Source organism: Macrobrachium rosenbergii, chromosome 1 (assembly GCF_040412425.1).
Source record: "Macrobrachium rosenbergii isolate ZJJX-2024 chromosome 1, ASM4041242v1, whole genome shotgun sequence".
NCBI lineage: Eukaryota > Metazoa > Arthropoda > Malacostraca > Decapoda > Palaemonidae > Macrobrachium > Macrobrachium rosenbergii.
In genome coordinates this window covers 38,623,684-38,645,985 of record NC_089741.1, presented here as the reverse complement: position 1 = coordinate 38,645,985, position 22,302 = coordinate 38,623,684, and the positions used below count along the sequence as shown (strand labels likewise).

Sequence of the window (22,302 nt, the reverse complement as noted above, 5' to 3'; positions counted from 1 at the left end):
CTCTGTAAAGACTGAGGTTTGATTTGATTGCTCCAGCTCCTCACTAGTTAAGGTATTAAAAAGGCAAGGTTATTGTGACACTTGTGCCACCTGCAAAAATATAGATAAATAATTTTCTGTAAAATTATTTTCATTATAAATTATATTAAATCTCGTTATTTTTGACAACTGAATAGTCTAATGAAAACATCTTACTTGGGGCTAAACGTATTGATAATTTTAGGATTCTTAATACTACTTGAAAATGACACTACTAAACATAAAAACATCAGAAAATATATTAATTTACAGTGTATGTAGTTTCTAATATAGTAATCTAATACTTTACAGGACAATTTGATTTTGCCATTACTCTCATCAATCGTCACCCTCCTACAAACAACTTTACAAACCATATTTGTACTGGATGCTTCAAGACGTTGCTGCTACAACCAGGACCAACTGCAACGCAAACCTGGAAGAGAGATGGTAAGATTATGCTTTATCCTTTTTCAGTCATTGAAATTTCCGAACGAGGACCACTTTGAAATTACTCCACAGATTATAATCCTTTCAGGGATAAAGAATGAATAAACAAGATTTATAAAAAGCATCAGCAATCTAATCTTCATTATAAAACATTTTTCTGTCAACATTTTTCCTTTATCAGGCTGAACATGACATTTCTCTCCACTTCTGTCCACATTTTTCCTTTATCAGGCTGAACATGATATTTCTCTCCACTCTCCTGTCTTATGTTCTTTCTGCCTGAACTCCATCAGGTCTAGGTCTTCATCTGTCTCCGTTTTCCATGGTTTTCCGGGCCTTCCAACAGGTCTTTGTCCTGCTGATTCTTCATCTACTACTTTCTGAGCAACTGTTCCTCATTCCCTCTCTTGACATGTTCAAACTCCTGCAATCTTTGAGATCAGTCTGTTTTCCAGTCCCTAGGTATCACCCCTATCCACTGCAGCTGTCCAAAATCTACATTTTTCTTTTCAGTGCCCATGGTTTTCCTGTGTAGAATGGTACAGACCTTACGTAGCCATTATAAGCTTTTCCTCTTCTCGACTAATGGGACATTTTTATTTATTAGTAGTCTAGTTCTCTCCATTTCACCCATGCTGCAGCAACACTTACTGCTCCTTAACTGCTTTAACAGTCCAGTGTGTCCCCAAGATAACAGAAATACTCTACCTCCTTTAAGACCTGCCAATATATCACAACAAGACTCAGTCCTTTAGAGGTACATGCCAAGAGAAGGTTATTTTCTGCAGAAGAGGTAGGCAAAGCAGGAATACCTAGACTCCAAGAATGTGCCACTTTTACTAGAAGATAGTTTTGGCTACAAAATCTGGAGTAAATGAAAGGTCCTCGAAAACCATTGGTTGAAATGAGAAAGTTCATAGAGCTCACTGACATGCTTACATGAGGAGGCAAGCAAAACTGGGAGCAGACTTGAGGGTAATACTCAACATGGAAGTGTCTGTCAAGTGGTCACAAGGTGGGGCAAACGATGTTCAAATGATGCTGTACAGAATCAAAGTCAGGTCCCAACTTGAAGAAGGTGAAGGTAGCTTGTAAAATCATGTGGGCCAAATGACATAACAGGCTGGAAATATCATTACCATTCCCTGAGGAAAACTTGTTGTTAAGTAGTTTTTTACCATAATAAATGCTGGAGATTTGGAAAGTTCATGGATCAACAAAAATTATGAGAATATTTCATACAGTTGTATAATTGACAAAATCTAAGAATACTGATATAGAGTAAAACACTGTGATCTTTATTAATTACACTGCTTTACTCTCAAACTATTAACCAAATTGATAAACTCACCAAGACGTCAGATTTCAGCTGATTCTCTTTTTTTCTTTCAGGTAACATTCCTTTTAGTCTGCAATTTAGCAATGTGGGCCATCAACACATTTGAGACTTCAAGAGCTGACGCACATCCCACTCAATTAAACTTCTATGGTATATGGGCCTGGACTATAATTTCCCATATATCTATGCCTCTTGCAATCTTCTATCGATTCCATGTTACTGTCTGTTTGTGTGAAATCTGGAAAAGATCGTATAAGTTGCGACACGATTACTAGAGACAATCTAACGTGCGGTCATCTATAAATTTCTTCCTGTAAAATATAGAATAGCTTAAGAAAATCAAAGTAGAATGACACATCAGGGCTTATGTTAAACTTTGCTTTTCTAATTCATGACTGCAGCTAGAAAATATGTGGTTGAAAAAATTTGTACATAAATCACTGTATAGTTTACTTTCATAACTGTAAATAAATAAAGCCAGGAAAATCTTATTCTTTAAGACAAGCCCAAGACAATGTTTATGTAATACTATTTAATGTCTTTTTTATGATTTCAATTATCACATAGAATAATACTGTACCAGAAATCTCATAAAATTATCTTAGCTCTCACAAATTTTAAATGGTATCTTATAATAATTTAAAAGTTTTGTACTGTTACTTAACTGGATAAAATCAGAAGTAATTCACACCTGTTGATTGGAATTGTTACCGAAAATTCTGTTTAGGTCACCTTGACATGTTACTCGAATTTAACTTTATATAATAACTGTGTATGTTAATCTAACTTACTCTGTAAAATGTCAGCTAGTGTTACTGATACATTAGTCTTCCATTTCAAGTAAAAGTAAAACTAATAATTTATTTATTTATGCTAATACTCTTACTTCTTATTAATTAATCTTCTTGTCTTTTAAAACTTTTAAAAAGGTCAATCTCTTCTAAATTTTAGAATGAATTTTGACATGCATTTTATAAAAAAAATACTGTACATGTAAATTATATATTTTTTCATGAATTGTGACCATGATACCATGTGGATACTATTGCTTATTATCTCATACATGTAGTCATCTGCTGTCGCAGTCTCCAGGATTGTGTGTGTGTGTGTGGAAATTGAATATCTGAAACTATTGTTGGGTTGCATGTAGATTTCTAGGCAACAATGTACATTTGAAAATATTATCAGTGTTTTACTATCCTAATAATATATATTTTAATTATTTTACTGATGCGTCAGGGAAAAAACATTTTGAAACATCTACAGATTAACATTTAAAAGTTATGATCACAAACCCAAAATGATAACATTATCTAAGCATAACCACTCAGGCACCTAAAGTAAGCATTTAGTTCATGCTTGTGGGCTACTCTCTTAAATCTCATGTTCTGTTTCTGACATGGCATTACCATTTACTCCAACAGTGCAGCAGAAACTGATATTAACTTTTTCACTTTATTTTCTTTTTATGTTACTGTCATGGATTTGTGGATTGGTAGATACATACTGGTCAAGCAAATACATAATATAGCACGTGAACAACAAAGCAGGTACTCACCAGTGTCTTGACAGTTGACATACCACTACAATTATTCAACCGAAGTCAGTCAATAATAACCTTACACTGCATAGAAAAAAGCCAAGAAAATGCACTTAAAATACAAGGTCACAAGGTTAGTGTTTCCAGATACTGGTACATTATTTCAGTTTTATGGTCTACTTAATTCCCCACCCCCACCCCCAAGATACAAATTAAAACAGCCAAGACACTTTTATGCAATTGTGGTTGCCCAAAAGCTAGGTAAACTCCTGGACAACATTGTGCTAAAAGGTGCAATTGTGAAGAGAAACTGCAGATTACATAGTCTGAATGCTTGCATGAGAAAGCTGAGAGCATATGTGAACAAATGGGAACTGAGAAGGTGGAAAAAAGAATTTTACCACGGAAGGTGACGGAGTGGATGAAGCAGAATCTTGCAAGTACTTGTTAGTTATGACTTCAAATGATGGCAGAATGAGAAGAGGTGAGTCACAGGGTAGGTGAAGCAGGGAAGGAGGCCAAGGTTGGAATGTGTGAAGGGCCTGCTGAACCAACTCTCTTCTATGGATGTGAAGTGCGGATGTTGAACGCAAATAAGAGAAAGAAAGAGCTTGTAGTGATGAACTGTATGTTTGATGCATACAAATAAATAAAAGGGTGAGAAATGAAGAGATACACCAGAGTGTTAGTCTGTATATGAAGGGAGAGAGCAGTGTTTTGTGATGATTCAGTTATATGGGAAGAATGGATGATAATAGGTTGATGAAGAGTATACAATTCAGAAGTGTTGGGGGGAAGGAGGTGAGGAAGACCTACAAAGTGATGGATAGATGAAGTGAAAAAGATATTGGAAAGGAGAGACCTAGTTCAGGATGAGAGGGTGAGTGTGTCTCTTCATGGGGTCTGCAATGTTGAAAGAAATGTGAAATGGCTTCTATTTATATGAATGTTGCAGTATATTGACAACTTTGGAAATATTAAATGGAATCAAACTTTTAAAATATATGCACTTAATTAGGAAGGAAACCAAAACACACCTCAACCTACCTCTGATCACTTCTGTTCATCACTACCATCTTCTACTAGAATAACTAACTGGCAGTCGCTGCTTAGATCTTCTACAGTTTCTACAACTATTTCGGTAGATGCTTTTATACTGCCACCACAGCTTAGTGCATGATCACTTTCGCTCAATGCTGGCGGCACTAATACTTTTCCTGCGCTTAAAGCTGGATACAAATTGTGGTGATTTCTGTCATTTTTCAACATTTCTGTTTCCTTGAAGACTTTGCTGGACCTTTTCCCGATGCACATAACATCTTTTGATGGTAGGGCTATGTGGTGTTTTGCAGATGCTGTCACTTTCCTGACGACTTTCTTCAAACGCAGATAATTTCTACCCTGGTTGCTATTATAGTTATTTGCACTGTCCTTAGGAGCCATTATGGGCAACCTAGTTCTACTGTCAACTTCGCCAGAGACCAAAAGGGGGTTTTTCTTTCCTTTCAGTGGAGCACTTGTCTGTGAATTTTTGTTCCTGCAATACAAAATGAGAATTAAACTACAATCTTAAGGCATCACCTCTTGAACGTTATTACAGTACTGTATCACTTTTATCAATTTAATAATAATAATAATGCCTTGACAACTAAGACCCTATTTCTGCCATGTTTAAATTATTAGCACTAAATACTAGAAAGACAGCTCTACAAAAAATTCTGTATCTCTGGCACAAACATGTTCGTCATACAGATCCTACACTACATTGTTCCACAACAAAAACTTAATAAGGCTTTAAAAACACTAGTTTCTATGGCATAAATACTCATGTACCTAACATGCTAATGTACTGTATATCCTTGTTACAACAATTTAATTCTGAGCACAAAAAAATACAATTATAGATATACAAAAGGAGCTAAAATGTGTTACAGTCCTAACACCATATTTAGCTCTCCTTAATCAAATGCAGGAAATCACTTTTAATGTACCTCTCATTTTCCATTACTTTACATATATACCCTGTACTGTGAAACATACAGCTTTTAAAGACATGAAGAGACAGAGGACTAGTGTAAATATACCAACTATATTTTTGCCCAATGTATACTGTGTTTCTCATATTTCTTTGAAGTAAATTAAGCAGATTTGAAATGAAACTACAAATAAACTGAAAATAGAGGCACAGTAAATATCCTTGTGAAGATTAAGACAAGCAATTTTATCTGTTAGTTTAAATACAAGTAAGAGGAAAGTATCTATCAAACTGTAAATATTTGTATAACCAGGCCTGAGGGTTTGATATGATGTGGACTGAAATTACTGGTTGTTATCTTCAAGTCATATGACTTTGGTAAGTGAAATACAATTACAGGTTGATTTACTTGTAAAATTAAATAATCAGTAGTTTGTTGAGCTTCAAATGGTTTTCTTGATTAGTTTTTAAGAGCAGCCAAGAATGTACTTCTTGTTTCTACATTTACTGTGGAAGTACTGTGTATTGTTATCATCATTATTCAGAAGATAAACCCAATTCATATGGAACAAGCCACAGGGGACAATGATTTGAAATTCAAGCCTCAAAAGAATATGGTGTCCATTTGAAAGAAATTACAGAAGATACAAGGCTATACAGAAAGTAGAGATCAGTTAATAAAAAAAGAGATAAAATTAATGAATTAATAAATATATAGGTCAAAATATGAATAAATGATTTAAGTGCTGGGATGTTGTTTTAGGGCAGTAAAGGCATTGCATCTTCACTTGAACTTTTGAGGTTCTAACTGCACAACATCCGAAAGGATAAAATAAACTGACGGATTTTATACTGTACTTACGGAACAGGTGGCTTCTTATAAAACCCTGCACAAACTTCTTTATGTCTCTCAAAGGCATTTTCGGCGGAAAATAACATCTTACACCTTGGGCACTTGAACTGGGCTTCACCATGAACCTAAAAATACAAGCTCAATTAAAATAAACCTTAGTTCATTAATAAAATAAACCTTCCTTTCTAAAGACACAGCATCTAAAATTCCCTTTAAGCTATTTACTTCGTAACATACAAACCATTATCTTGGATATGTTCATCTCCCTTTGGTGCAGTAGTGGAAACAGGGCATTCCAAGATTTAACCAAAAAAAGACATCTACAGATCTCAAATTCAATGACAAATGTGTGGCAAGAATATACACAAATCGAGATCTAAAAATAGCACAGAGCCTTATCAATACTCAGCAAACACAATCCAATACCAATTGAAGGGTAAATGATTAATAGACATCAAACAGAACCAGTAAAAAATGAGTTGAGGTTTCTTTGGCGCAACTGAGTTTTCTGTACAGCTGCTACAGCCATAATCAAGGCCACTGAAAATAGGTGTATCTTTCGGCAATCTCGGTATAATGCTGTATAAGCTGTGGCTCATGAAGCTTCAACCACAGCCCAGTAGTGGCCTGTCCTATATCGTTGCCAGAAGCATGATTATGGCTAGGTTTAACCTTAAATAAAATAAAAACCACTGAGGCTAGAGGGCTGCAATTTAGCAGGTTTGATAATTGGTATGATCAACATACCAATTTGCAGCCCTCTACCCTCAGTAGTTTTTAAGATCTGTGTGCGGACAGAAAAAAGTGCGGACGGACATACAAAGCCAGCACAATAATTTTCTTTTACAGAAAATCAAGACCTACCGACTGATCACAAGATGATGAAAATTCTTGGTTGAAGAGGGGAGGAAAAATCAAATTTAGGTTGCATAAAGGTTGCTCCTGGACATATGCATCTTCTATATGGTCAAAAGAATCTGGTTTAGTAAAAAACAAACCTCTATAATTAGAGGGAACAAGAAAATGAGTGTGTTCTGCAGGTAAATCAGAGGCCTTCCATTAGTCTATGCCTTGGCTTGACATAAACAGTAACTCAGATTTAGTCTACTGCCCCTAACCAAGAGTTTTGGGACTAATGACAGTAACAGGTTTGGTAATCAATACAGACATCATGCAACTTTGCCCTCATTGTACAGCAAACGAGCCAGTTCCTCACTGAAGAGAAAAATCAATTGTAAACACTTGAATCAGCGTTATGTCCATCACAAGTTAATTATTCTCATAATACCTATACCTAAATTAAATTTCTATATGAAGTATTAAAAAAACTAATAAGATATACTTATAACAATTTACACCAAATACAATTGTCTCACCTTTCGCATATGGTTGGTATAACTTGCGTGGAATCTCCAACGTTTATTGCACGGGGAGCAAACGTACAGTGTTTTGTTTTGATGATATGTCTGTTTGTGCACTTTTAGGTTTGACATACAAGTGAAAATCTTATTGCATTCTGGACAAGGATAACCCCTATGAGCCCTTATATGCTCCATCAAGAGGGAAGTATGCAGAAATGTTTGTCCACATTTGGCACACTGGTGAGTACCGTACGAAATCCTGTGCACTTTAGCCTGATGTCTCTGAAGAGCCTCCTTCCTGCTGAAAGTTCGTCCGCAAAGGTCACACAGGGAACCCTGAAACAGAAAATGGATAATTTAGGGGAAAATAAGGTCTAGACAAGACACAATGGAAGATGCAGTGCTTAATTTTGCTTTTCTTACCTGGCCGTGTAAGATGTAAGGAAGCACATTACATGTAATTACTGCACAAGTATTAATCTTTCTGTTTTATTAAGTACTGGTCTGGAAACACAGCACTTACCAAATTGTAATACAATATACTAAAGAATTGTAATAAACGTCATGTGTAAAAATTCACTTTTTTAACTGCAATGTCTATTATACTTTCAAAAAATAGTTTAATCAAATCAGTGTGTCACACTTCTGGGCTTTGACAAGGCTGCCCCAAAGTCAAAGGAGCTGGACAACATGGTTTTAAAGGACCAAGGAGAACTGATGAAAATTAAAAGAGAGAAACCATGTTGCTGGGGCCAAAGGTTTCTATGGGACCTACGCTTTAGCCTTCCTCAAACAGAAAATTTCCTGAAACACAAAATACTAAAGAACACATCTTCCAGTGTAGCATACCTTCTGAGTGACAGCTGCTCCTTTATGGAAAGCCTCCAAATGTCGAGGTAAGTACGCTGCACTCTGAAGCTCTGTCTGAGTGAATACAAAGTGCAATGGACTGTGACAATAATTTTCCAAAAACTAGTTTGGGAACATTAATAAATTTTACCAAATCATTAGTCTTTTTTAAATCTACAACCAATCTGAGAATGAGAAACCATGTCTAATTTATAAGGCAGTCAGAAAATGCTGCTTTACTTAAAAATCAGGTAAACACTTCCTAACAATGAAGACTGTACTGGCAATCTCAACTGACTTTACATATACTTCTCATTTGTCATCTTAATTCTAAGCATGCATTCAAGCGCATATTAAACCCAGATCCAAGATATATACAGTATAATGAAAACTACTGTTTATGAATAAAAGCAGAATACTAGCTGAAAGGTAGTTGGAAGTTTAAGAACATAATTATACGCAGATCTTGAAAACAAGAGAAAGAAACACATCTTTGCCTATTTTAGCATCCCCTGAAAAACTCCCTGATTATGGCTAAGGAAACCTTTAGATTTCACACAAAGGAGGATGTGATGAGTGAATGAATAATAAACACATTAATAAAACCAGAAACCAATTCCAACACACTATACTATAATCCAACAACTTGGATGCACGTACAGTAACCACAGACTGGTATTCCAAGGAACAAGAAGTAAAACATGCTATACAACAGAGGTGCAATAAAAGAACAAGAAGACTTACCATACAAAGATGACATTTCACAGGAACATTTTTATAGCAATTGTTGATGTGCTTCATGTAATGCTGTCTAACAGAAAATGGCATCTGGCAGCCTTTGCATTTAAATGAGACCCTTTTCCCAATGATTTTCAAACAAGAGTGGCTAAGATAGTCTTTTCTTAGAGCAAAGTCTTTAGAGCAAAGATTGCAATGATTTTTTTTATTATTCTCATTGACTAATGCATCAGTTTCAGTAGGGGTCTCTTCAGCCATCTGAGGCTCCAACATTTTGCTGTTGTCATCTTTTGAAACGTCAGTATAATACTCAAAATCGCACAGTTTCTTCTCTTTTTTACTCCTTCTTGATGATCTTACTGAGATATTGCTTTCCTCAGTTGGTATTTCTTGGATATTTTTCTGTTCTGAACTGATAACTTCACCTTCTCTTACATCATTTTCTTCTTCTTTTCTAGTCGCTTCAGAATTTACATCAACATCCTGTAAACTAGGGCATTCAATGTTGAAGGCATTTTGAACAGAATTGTCTGAAGGAGTGACTTCACTATGAGTGGATAATTGTCCTTCCACACTAGGCTTCTGTATATCTGAAGACTCGTCCTCAGAAGTACTTGAACTAGGTTTCTCCAGTGGATTACGTTCAAAGTAAATTTTAACAATGGAGTCTTTCAGTCTCTTAAATTCATGCTGATGATAATCAATGCCGAGGAGGAGTCTGTAACATCTAAAACATATAGAGATTATTGGAACCTCTTGTCCCACAATATAGGCAACAACTTCACTTGTGGATGAGCCCGAATACTTCAGACATACATTTCCCTTGATGTGACGCTGCTGAGCAATGTCACGGAGGCATAAGGAACAAGACTCTAGGCGAGACTGAAGTGCCATCGAAGCCTGTACAGGAAAAAGTAATTAAATCAGATTTTACAAATATAACTTGAATCTCTTAATGACTTATTTACAGTATGTATTACAGAATAGTTTATTTAGATCACTAAAGCACATTGCTTTACAGTCATAGGACTTGTGAGCAGATATTGTTCTTAAATAGAAACTGAAACTTGGAATAAGATAAAGATTAAGAAATTGAGTGAAAAGTAAAAGGCAAAACACATATGTTGCTCAGAAAACCTTTAGAATATTCTACAGTCCAACACTCAGAGCACACTGTACGTGATACAGTAGTCCCCTATCTAGCCAGATAGCTAGCAGTAGTTGTATAACTGTACATATCTGCACATAGGGTGCACAACCAAAGAAGTTGATGAAGAGTGATACTCTTCATCAACTTATTGCCAATGTAGCATGCAACATTAATGCATAAAGTCTGAAAATGAGCACTCCAGTGTAAAGTTCAGTAGTGTATTTTGTATCATTATTACTATACATTAGCTTAAGAGACCTCAATCTCACTTCTATGTTCTCGAGACAGAAAACAATACAGCTGGGAGCCAAAGGGACACTAAAAAACCTAGATTGCTTTCCACAGTTAACTGTGCAGGGCCCACTAAGCAGTACCTTCATATAGCACGCCAGTGTAAAAGTATGGTTTGTACGACTGAGTATATATCTGATGATCCATCATAATTCTAAATGAACATAAGACAGAAACTCTCTTACTATATTTATCAAAACTTTTTTACATTATACACCTTTCATATTACTCAAGCACAACGGCAAATTTTTAAGATATATCTTTTTCCAAGACATATAAACCCTCGTCTTTTATATGGATACCTCTAGCAATGGCTTGTCTACTTTTTGAAGCTTGGTAACAGGGGTTTTTAAACTTTATCCGCAGCTAGTGCAGGGGTGTGGGGAACCATCCACACACACAAATGCATATCACTTTTCCTATGACTGGCATACACTGTAAGACATGCGTAGCTGAAGCGTTTTCCACCACGGTGGTTGTTGATTTTATTTTACTGTTTCTCAAGGATTGTGGCCTATTTAATTTTTTTTGTCTGATGATTCTGCTCCTACCCATAAGAATAACCAGTGTATGTTCTTTGGCTTAATGTCTTATGTTGCATATTTTCCTCCTTCTGGACCAACTCAGTGAGTAAAAGTGAATAATGCGGTCAGTTTGGCCTTAACTGGCAATGGCAAGTTTAGTTTTTTTTTTTTTTGATGATCTTAAATAGACAGCTAGATTAAATGACTATGACTTACATGTTTACATATTTTACTTGAAACAATCATCACAACTATGTATTCTGAACAATGAACATTCAGCAAAATTAGATGAAACCTCTGCATACTTCTTAGGGCACGGTTCAACTGGTATTGTAAGCTACCTTATCATTCCTAACCTATTGCTTCCCAAGTTGTTGCGACACTATAGTTGGTTTCATTTCATCTGTCCACTCACCAATGTAGGTTTTCAGTAGATGTGGCAATATGTATAGCTGGCTCTCGATTGGCTGAAATCAGTCTTTCTGATATCGTAGGATTAGTGTGATAAAGATGCAAAATTTTTCTTCAGTAATACATCTGAATGGTTATATATACAAACAACCTCACACCTTATTTAGATCATAAACATGCTGATTTATGTCGGTAATACAGTATAACAATACAAGCACACGAATGATGAGTGTGTAACAGTCTACTCAGGTCAAAGGCAAACAAATGATGGACTTTAAACAATTGTTTTTTATCTCACTAGATATATACATACAAAGATATTTTGCTGTGCGAGTGCCAGTAAGGGGTATTTTAATAATGTCTTGCATGTAAATTACAGGAGTAGGTTAACATTCGAAATAAGCAAGAAATATTGTTGCCTATGAGGCTGTCTTGGGCTTAGGGGAGGTGAATGGGACAACCACTCTGTATTGGCTGGAGGGTGGGAAATTTCAGTTATAATGTAGCATGATAGCAATGGCATTGTGGTTTTCTTTCTAGAATACTCTGTACATTTATGCAGTTTTTTCTTAAGCATACAAATAATTATGATAGCTCAGTGCTTGGGCACTTTTGGGACTCTTTAGCTAAATAATTTAGGTACCTCCAAAAGTTTACAATCCCAGTCAGTTCCTGTCATCCTTAGTGTCGATGACAAACATACAGGCATACAATTTTTTTCAATGCTGGGCATTGGAACAATAATTACATAAGATGAATAAATAAAGATTATGATAAAAAAGTACTTTTGACTGATATGGAATGAATGTGTACTTAAAAGAAGGCCAGTAAAAAAATAAAAAAATATTCGGTGAATCAGCAGCATAGGCCTAGCTTCATTGGTCCATGCTTCATATTTTAGCAGTGAACAATGTTAGAGGTTATTTTTCAGTTTACGGAAGTAGACATTACTTTGGTGTCATAAGTTGTTTACACATACTTGCAATGAAACTGTACACTTACAAAATTTTGAAAAGAAAATCTTGTGAGTTGAACAGTTTTTGAGCATAGGTCTGTGTTTGGTCTGGGTTATTCTAATGAGATAAATAAACTATTGAAAGCTGATTGTTCATTTGTCTTTCACCTGAGTAGATTGTGTGATAAAATTTTAGCTTTTGTATGCTTGTGTTGGTATATTATGAACATAAATCGACAAGTTTATGATTTATATCTGAATGGGGGAGGTTTCTTTGTGTATATAAACATTAAAATACATTATTGGAGAATTAGTTTGATATTTATCACAATGAGCCAACGATATCGGAAACGTTGATTGTCAGCCAATCACGTGCTACCCAAGTGCACATGCCATATCGTCACCCTTGAGCGAACAGATGAAATGAAACCGACTATATTTACCCTCCCAAAGGTATCTGCAGTCAGTGAGATATATAACTTAACTGAGAATCCAGTTTCTTGCAATTTAACCTTTGTGTAATACTGGGAACACATAAGGCTAAAACAGGATATCTTTATATGTGTAATAGGATGCACGGAGTCAGCCAAGTGTAGTGTACATGTACACTACTGTGAGGAGGAGGAAAATCACTGCCCAATAGGCCTAGGCTTATTGATTCAATCTAGCCAGTAACTGACAAATTTCATATTGGTGAAAACTGTCATCCAAATAATTTGCTAAATAGGCCTCAGCAATGTTTCCTAATTCTCTATAATGCTCTGTCGCTTTCTGGTGTTGGCTGGAATCTACACTTCAGGCTAGGCCACCTTAAAAACCAAATAGGCCTGGATGATATGTCACCTCAGTCTAATAGGCCTATCAGAAGCAAAACATAACCTAGGCTAGCCATTCTACTCTGACTCCCATAGACTGATTGATTGATTTGTGGCTATTAAGACGGCAGTTTTAATAGCCAAAAAATAGCCACAAATCAGTCAATCGGGGAAGTTTTTACCTTATGATTTGAATACGAATTACGAGACATCTGGACTATAGGCCTATGTTGATTTACCCAACGTCTAGACCTACGCTGTTATGTCTAGGCCTAATCCGGCTTAATTTAGGGTATTTAGTAAAAATACCTCGCTAATTTTTATCACATTGACCTTCATTTTGATTTGACAAAGTTTTTTTACTATAAACTTTCGAATATTTACCCGGTTGAAGGTTCATCAAGTCTCAAAAGTAAAATCTTGGCGCTTTGTTTACATTATACATAGCTCTTCTTCTTCTTCCATATGCACCTTGGACAAGGCGTTCTAAAAGTGGTTGATAAGCTTTTATTCATAGATTTGAGCCTCCATGAATGTCAAAACCATAAAATATGGCCAAAATATTATTTTGTTAAGTTTGTAATTATAAATAGTCTCGTTATATAACAATTAAGTCCTAAAAACACTTCATGGGAGCGAAGTATCTCCTTACAATTTTCGGCAATGTGTTTCAAATGTGAGATACCAGAGGCCAGGGTCTTGTTTTCGTCTGTAACGGAGTTGTTTACAAATACAGTATCTGCTTACAGATAGGTCAACGAATAATAAGACGAGAGAGATACATAATCATATCAGATTCAGGGTTATCTTCTGTGGTCTCAGGGCAACATCAGTAAATACCAGTGGGATGAGAGTGGTGATATTCTGGTGACTCATGATTTGTTTAGGACGATAATGTTAATCATGCTTTCAGGTCATTTTGTTTACAAAAGTATATTTATTTTGCTGCTACATGTTTCAGTTATCAGTCACACAACTGTCTAAACATATTCCATGCATAACTCTAGCATTGGACGATTTGTTTGTGAATAATCTTTCAGTAATTCTTCACGTAGATGGTGTGCTTTCCCCTGCAGTATCTTCTTTCACTTACTAATAATTTTTTCGACTCAATTTTCTTTCATCATTAAGCAGTTAACCTAAGATCATATAATAATTTGGTTGCTTGCCTTCTCACCGTCTGGTTAATGTCCATTTTTCCCCCATTTTCTGTGAATTCACTTTGCACATTTACGAACATTTTAATTTGTATTGCCCCTTGAAGTTAAAATCAAAGGTTAACTTATAAACAACGCTACATCATTTCACGTACAATGTTTCAGTTAATGAGTCTAGTGGTTCAGGACAAAGACTAGATTACAGTCATTATAAAGCACAATCTGGCGAAGACTTGCTTCTAGAATTCAAAACGCCTTGGAGGAACATAATTCGTAAGAGTTATTTCAAGAGTCCTTTGAAATGACTTAATTCTCTAAACGAGAGAAAGATACTCGTCTATGTGATAATCAAATAGTTCAAAGTCGAGCTTATAACTGTCGTAGAGGGCCAGGATCTGGTCTCGCGTCAGCTGACTGTAGTACTTGGGAGCTAGGTCATGCGAGGTCGCGTTTCTCAGGTGTAACCAATCCTCAGGTGACTTCTGGAAATATTTAGTTAAGGAAAGAAAATTGAATCAGATTAGGTAGAAATGGTTTGTTTATGTTTTCGGATAAGTAATTATTAAACAGAATAAGCACTGTTCTTGATTTAAATTGTTTGTATCATTGCTTTTTAGCTGTAAGGATAAACCGGAAAGAGCTAAATCAAGATGTCTGAACTAAATAATGAAACAACACAACGTAAATTTCATTATACATTTAAACAGCTAAAATATATATTAACATCATAGTCGTCGTAAAAGGGGATAGTCATTATCAGATGTCATTATCATTTATAATAATGGGCTAATACAATGTAATTCATAATACATTTAACCAATTTCCTACGTGAAAATGTTCATATTAAAATTTTAAAGCCATCGTAAAAGAGAAGAACTGAATAAAGTCACCATTATTTCATAATTATTTAAATAAAGTATATGTCTATTCACATACGACATGAGTCTAACCAAGACCGCTGTTCAACTCATTCACGAAAATAAACAAGTAAAAAATGCGTCAAAGTTTCTTTGGCTCAATCGAGTTTTCTGTGCAGCAGCTACAGCGTATAATCAAGGTCAACGAAAATAGATCTACTTCTCGGTGGTCTCTGTATAATGCTGTATGAGCCGCGGCCCATGAAGCTTTAACCAAGGCCCGGTGGTGGCGTATCCTATATCGTTGCCAGAAGTATGATGATGGCTAACTTTAACCTTAGATAAAATAAAAACTACTGAAGCTAAAGGGCCGCAATTTGGTATGTTTGATGACTGGAAGGTGGATGATCAACATACCAATTTGGAGCCCTCTAGCCTCAGTAGTTTTTAAGATCTGAAGGCGGACAGAAAAAGTGCGGACGGACAGACAAAGCCAGCACAATAATTTTCTTTTACAGAAAACTAAAAAGAGCCTCAGAGTCTCACCTCCTTCAGCTCATCCAGGTCAGACAGAGTCACGAGGAATCTCTTGTCATCATCCAAGGTCTCCAGCTTCATGATGACATTGTAGTCTGTCGTGCAGACGTTGCAGTGAGCCCAGTAAGCTGTCCAACATTTTGTCTGCGAACACATAAATCCCGTGAGGGCTATGTTAATGGGTAAATTGGGATGTAGGAATGATGATTTATGATGTATATTAATCCAGGTAGGATTTAGTAGTTCTGTAGTGTATGGGTTTTCTTGGAATAGATTTAAGACATTTCTTGGGAATGTGGTAAGTTTATAAAATTCAACCATGAAAATTCAAAATTAGGTTTTTTATGGGAAACGAAGTAAAAGCATTCTTTAAAATCCCTTAATTTTCCCACTGGAGAGTATTATAAATATATATATGATTTCCTTGTGACTTTAAAATCCTGTGAATTCAGAAATGCTTTATGACCCCAGGACTTCCTTGTGACTTTAAAATCCTGTGAATTCAGAAATGCTTTATGACCCCAGGATTTCCTTGTGACTTTAAAATCCTGTGAATTCAGAAATGCTTTGTGACCCCAGGACTTTCCTGTGACTTTAAAATCCTGTGAATTCAGAAAAGCTTTGTGACCCCAGGACTTTCCTGTGACTTTAAAATCCTGTGAATTCAGAAATGCTTTATGACCTCAGGACTTTCTTGAGACTTAAAAATCTTTCTCTGACATCAAAACTATCTTGTTATTTGAGAAAAACCTTGTGACATCCATCAGTAACTACAGTAATACCTTTTCTTTCCAGTCAGTAGTGGACGTGAGGCTTCGAGTCGCATCGATGATATAGCTGACGAATTCGGGAAATGTCGGGAAAGGAGAGACGACGGAAGAGTCGGCAGGCCTATACTTCGCTATGATGTCCTTCTGCATCTTCCGGAAGTGGAATTTAGGGGGCCCCGGCCTCATCTTCGTCATTTTGTCGCGGTAGGCGGAGAGAATCCTGTCGAAGGGGAAAACGAATGAAAATTTAAGTGGAAGGATGAATGGATAGGCTACTTTTAAAAATGTCTTGTTTTTTCTTTTCGACTTCCAGTAGTTCAAGTTAAATTTCCTTTTCAGTTTGTCACTATGAATGATCATATGTATTTTGTTTCGATGGATTATTAATTTAATTAAATTCTTACTTTCTCTCTCTCTCTGTCTCTCAGATGCTTGCTTCTCCTTTTAGTGAGTACCACGAAAAATGAATTTCTCCCCTTTTCTTATAGATGGTTACTATATATATCTTTGTCTCATTTACCTCTAAACTTTCTTTTTAACTCGTTTTCAAAATGGAGTTTTGTTGGGAAAGTACAGAATCAGAAAGCTCACTCTTAAAATTCCCCAAGGTCAAGATAAAGAATAGTTGACTTGATTCTCACAAAGTGGTTGACTGATTTACTATCACACACTGGCGTAAAAACTATCAAAGTTTCTAACTTAATGTGGCCAGTAGAAGGGTATTGCATACACTGTTCCTGTGGCCAGTAGAAGGGTACTGTATACAGTTTTCCTTACACAGCAACACTGTAGACAACACTAGAGGTACTATGCAACGTTTCCTTTGCTCTCATTTGCACTGTTTTGTATCTTTCAAAATTTTACTATTCTAGCTAGTCCCTTCTTCAACTTTGCCTACCTTCAGTTTCCACCATTCATTGAAGAACAAATAATAATAATAATAATAATAATAATAATAATAATAATAATAATAATAATAATAACCTCGTGAAGGGATGTCTGACAATGATGACGCGGACGCTCTCCCGCAGGACCGTTGCTTTCTCCTCCCCTGATTTTGGAGCCCAGTAGATGCGTCGCACGTCGCTCTGTTTCACGCGCTTCTTCTTCTTCTTCTGCAATAAAAATAAGTCATGACAGATCTCATTTGACTTCACTGAGACGATTTAAAGTTCTTCTGCTATGGATATCTTCTGTGTGTTTATGTACAGGGTTGTTTTGATAAAGTTATATAAAAGAAATGTAGGACATACAAATGGCGTCTAGAAGAGGCCAGAAAGTGGTTATTGACTATTTGAACAAGTGTGGCCCCCCAAAAATATTTGGCACTTAAACTTAGGTTGGTGGCTGGTTCATACCAATCCCGTTTTGATCTAAAACAGGCCCTTGCTCAAAGGTAGAGTTTTGAAGGAGATAACAGGCCTGATATGGACCTCTGAACTTTGGTCAACGTACACAGACCATCTGAGCAATATGCACAACTTCTTTAATGATTTTTTATTCCTGGCTCTATTTAAGTAGAATAAATATTATATTACTGTATTTTAGGAATATAACTGTAAAGGAATGAATATAAAATATAGGCCAAGCGCTGGGACCTACGAGGTCATTCAGTGCTGAAAGGGAAGTTGAGAGAAAAAGGCTTTGAAAGGTGGAACAGGAGGTAAACCTCGCAGTTGCACTATGAAACAACTGTCAGAAGAGGGTTGAGGAGAGTAAGATGGAAGAAAGAGAATATGAACGGAGGTACAGTAAAATGAATCAAAGGCTCTGCAGCTAGGGGCCAAAGGGACGCTGCAAAGAACCTTAAGTAATGCCTACAGTGCACCGCGTGAGGTGTACTGACGGCACTACCTCCTACAGGGTAGAATATTGTATTATTTTCTCATACCACAGGGAAAACTCCAACTCGGCACCCTGTGGTATCAGAGCCTATCCCACTGTCAAATTAAATACAGGAAGAATTCAGCTGTAGTATAAATTAGAATAACAAGACTGTAGTTATCCCAAATGAGGGGTAACTATAGAAGACCAAAATATGACTCACCTGTACTTTTTTGCTCTTTGAAGAAATGCGCAGGAAACTCATCATCATAGTTGTAGACGCTACCTGAAATAATAATAATAATAATAAATAATAATAATAATAATAATAATAATAATAATAATAATAATAATAATAATACACTAATAAAGTTCAGTAAGTAACATTCCCACTCACTCAATAACAAAGGATAAAAAAGACGAACTCACTTTATAGTTGGGACACCACACTATACTAGGACTATGCTTCGTGTCCCAAACAAGGTGGTTTGCCCCACTCGGTGTGTGAAGGGAAGCAGGCTGCTGTTTGCACACTTTCCCAACCAACGCGGCTCTTTCCTCGAAGACGTCTAACCTACTTTGCAAAAAACCCCTGTCCTGTGGACATAACAGAAATGAATAAAAATATTACGTTTTAAATGGTATCTCTCATATCTGTCTTGTAACACTAGTACCATAGGCCTATTCATATCTGCTTGATCATCAACGAACAATAGTTTTCATTTTAACAACAGACAATCGTTTCTGAATACCTTGCATTCGTTGTGGGAATATTTACTCTTGTAAAATTAGTACCATATTTACATCTGTGTGGTCATTAATCAAGAATAGTTTTCATTTTAAGAATAATGAATCATATCTGCATATGAATGATACATACTTTACTAATTTTAAATTAATAAAAAAGGTAAATGTATCTTTCTTTGAATTTGTCTATGACAAGTGATTCGTTAAAGAATATCGATATAATTCCACTTACTTTTGTACTGTATTTATCATAATCGATTCGACGCAGGGCAGAAGCATTCGTAAACTCGAGGGTAACTGGCCAATCAGGATTCTGCTCCTGGTCTTGGTACGAGTCGAATGCACTAAAATCGACCTCCAGGTCGTCTTCAGTAGCGTCAGAACCTGAGCGTCCGCTACTTGGTGTGACGTCCAAATCAGCGTAATCATCGTAAAACGCCTCTGCCTCTGACTTAAGTCTACTTCCAGAATCGACAGGAATTTCGCTGTTCAGCGAGGTATCATTATAGTTATTCCCACCTGACTGGTCAGGAGGTGTTAATTTTAATGCGTCGGAAGGTATTGCTTCCCTGATAATGTCTTCAGAATCCGTTGGTAATAGCTTAAATGCAACTGACATGGCGGTGACATTGCTCACAAGATCGCCATCGTGACCTGAGGTAGGCCTAACATGAGAAGTTCTATTGTTTACATTCGTAATTTCCTTTGGAGTCACCTCAGTGACGCTTTGGTTTATAGCTTGACTTCCTCTATAGTGGTTCATGTAGGGTGATGGCCTTGGCAGGACACGGCTTGGCTGCAAGTTGTTGACATAGCTGAGAGTGTAAAGGATGGAGTAGGTGGTGAAAATGGTGAGGAACACCAGACGGAAGATGGACTTGAAGTTACGGGCAGCCAACATCTGGGAAGGTGCACCTGTTCTCCCACAAGGTGGCAAGCTTCCTCTTCTCTCATGTGATCCTGAAAAGACAGGTTTAATAACTCACTGGCCAATAGCAAAGCGTAGAGAGAGAGAGAGAGAGAGAGAGAGAGAGAGAGAGAGAGAGAGAGAGAGAGAGAGAGAGAGAGAGAGAGAGAGAGATGACTAGCAACACGAAAAACCAGTCACTTAGAAAAGGGTGACTGACCGGTACACACCTTAGTTCATGATTTCTTGTTACAGAGACGAGTTTTTGTCTTTCTATAGTTTAATGTTTCCTTATACAGTACAGTTAATCTTTCTTCTCTTTGAATCCTAATAAATTCAATCTATACGATGTTCAAATTCAGTTTTAATTTCATATTAATATACTTAGATAGCCCGATAAATAGACCGATGTTAATATAGAGGGATGAATAGATAGATAGATAGACACATACGCCTATGTGCTGTGTATACATTCCAGCGTATTTTTGCTAGCATAAAAGTGTGAGTGAAAACTAACACTTTTACGCTAGCAAAAATACGCTGGAATGTATGTATCCATATGCCTTCATGGGCATCGTATTTGTACAGTATAAGATCAACGAAACCATGTGGCTTCCTACAAAGACTACAGAGAGAGAGAGAGAGAGAGAGAGAGAGATAGTCATGAATTTCCGAGTCCTGCCTAGACCCATCTGCTCAACTCACCAGGAAGGGGCAGCCGATGACGAAACGAAAAACCGTTAGCCGGGGCGAATCTAGGTTAGACCGAGTACACTTAAACACCTTCTTCTTCTTCATTACAGAGTCAGAATCTCGTTCTTCGGGACGCCCTTTGAAATGCATTACAAAATTCCTTTAGGTCGTGGAATGAATAACTTTTCTTTTCTCTGGAGATGAAACAGACTGTAAATGGCGTCCGAGTAACGGTATTTAATATGGAAAGTAAGGCGCCTTCATTTGTCCATCGTGTTTTTTTTATTAGTGAAGAAATCCAGAAAGATGTTAGTGTAAATATATATATTAAAATATATATATTTACACATATATCATTGTGGACTACCAAACCATTTTAGTGACTCGTGTGATTCAGAGATTTTTATAAATACTTTTCGTTGTTTTGATAACGGAAAAGCCAGCGGCTACCGCAAGAGAGAGAGAGAGAGAGAGAGAGAGAGAGAGAGAGAGAGAGAGAGAGAGAGAGAGAGAGAGAGAGAATCTGACAATGAAACAGGGAATTCATAAAAAAAAACAGAAAATGTCCAGTTTCTGAATAATTTTCCATCGGGAACAACTTATCCTACGGACTGCAGTTGATGAATTTGAGTTAATACAACCAAATGCTTTAACCCGACCTAACCTAACCTTAACCTTAACCTCACCCTAAGGGCGCAGCGTGAATTAACTCTTGCTAACTAGTTTCTGAGCTCAAACATTTCCTGAAGCAATAGGAAGACACGCTCCAAATATCTCCGATAAAAACATTTCACCAGTGACCGTAAACCGTCATCTATTCATACATTTGTGAGTATGTATACATAAGTATTTATATTCACGAGTCTATACACGGATACATTCATGGACAAGGTGTCGTCAAGATAATCCAGATAAAAAAAGAAAAGAAACACTCACCTTCAGGCACCTCAAGCTGTCATCTCATAATCATGTCACCGAAATTAAATATTTTCACTTAGAATTCTCTCCTAATTATCACACAAAATAGTCACATTAGACGGAAACGATTCTCACTTTATTTCTGAATACCCTTGAATAAGTAATTATAACTGAGTGTTTATATACACAGGTAGACGAAACAGTGTTCTAGAGATCACTGAACTCCTGGAAGTGTAGCGTAGGATATTGTCTTACGGTCAAGGCTGTATTTAACTCCGCCCCTTTAGTGGGGCTCCGTTTTTGACACTGACTTTGGCTTAACTAAAAGCTGGTTTTGGTATTTTTATTTCGCATTTATTTTCATGGGCATTAAAATCCACAGAAAATAGCAGAAGCTAGAAAGGTAAATGATTTAGTGTTAATTTTGGGGATTCTCTTTTGTTTTGATTTTTACAGATGGATACAGTTTAAGCCAGTAGAACTGAGTCCGTACGCCTTCAGCAGACATGATGTTGATGTACGTTCCTGAGCACAGTTCATTTTCGTATTAATACAGATTTTACGATGATGAAAAATAAAAGGCAGTAATAGGATACAAATTCTGATCGCATAAAAAAATTGCC

The 22,302-nt window shown here is 36.5% G+C and overlaps 3 protein-coding genes across 23 annotated transcripts in view; 1 reads left to right on the top strand and 2 right to left on the bottom strand.

Annotated features, from left to right (window-relative positions):
• LOC136852988 (uncharacterized) overlaps positions 1-2,989 on the top strand; it is a 229,540-nt gene extending 226,551 nt beyond the window's left edge. For all 20 annotated transcript variants that reach the window (XM_067128663.1, XM_067129715.1, XM_067129541.1 and 17 more), the window contains 2 exons: positions 331-468; positions 1,861-2,989. In XM_067128663.1, coding sequence (XP_066984764.1) covers positions 331-468; positions 1,861-2,082 — 360 coding nt within the window. In that variant the 3' untranslated portion in view covers positions 2,083-2,989. The remainder of the gene's footprint in view (positions 1-330; positions 469-1,860) is intronic.
• On the bottom strand, positions 259-14,038 carry LOC136854839 (zinc finger protein 480-like). Of its 2 annotated transcripts, XM_067131400.1 has the most exons (9): positions 13,654-14,038; positions 9,130-10,023; positions 8,386-8,460; positions 7,552-7,872; positions 6,185-6,300; positions 4,395-4,884; positions 3,366-3,431; positions 1,820-2,045; positions 259-454 (listed from the first exon to the last, which is right to left on the bottom strand). In XM_067131400.1, the coding sequence occupies exons 2-6, from the start codon at positions 10,015-10,017 to the stop codon at positions 4,401-4,403; spliced, it is 1,884 nt and encodes a 627-aa protein (XP_066987501.1). In that variant the 5' UTR covers positions 10,018-10,023; positions 13,654-14,038; the 3' UTR covers positions 259-454; positions 1,820-2,045; positions 3,366-3,431; positions 4,395-4,400. The 2 variants fall into 2 exon arrangements, with proteins under 2 accessions (XP_066987501.1, XP_066987563.1); XM_067131462.1 differs by lacking the exon at positions 3,366-3,431 and having other exon boundaries at positions 13,654-13,780.
• Positions 14,039-14,183: 145 nt separating this feature from the next.
• On the bottom strand, positions 14,184-21,914 carry LOC136855429 (carbohydrate sulfotransferase 13-like). The gene is made up of 8 exons (XM_067132482.1): positions 21,698-21,914; positions 19,394-20,121; positions 18,844-19,011; positions 18,638-18,700; positions 17,575-17,702; positions 16,603-16,810; positions 15,830-15,964; positions 14,184-14,908 (listed from the first exon to the last, which is right to left on the bottom strand). Exons 2-8 carry the CDS (start codon positions 20,060-20,062, stop codon positions 14,741-14,743), a joined length of 1,539 nt encoding a protein of 512 aa, XP_066988583.1. The 5' UTR covers positions 20,063-20,121; positions 21,698-21,914; the 3' UTR covers positions 14,184-14,740.
• Between the last annotated feature and the right edge of the window lie 388 nt (positions 21,915-22,302).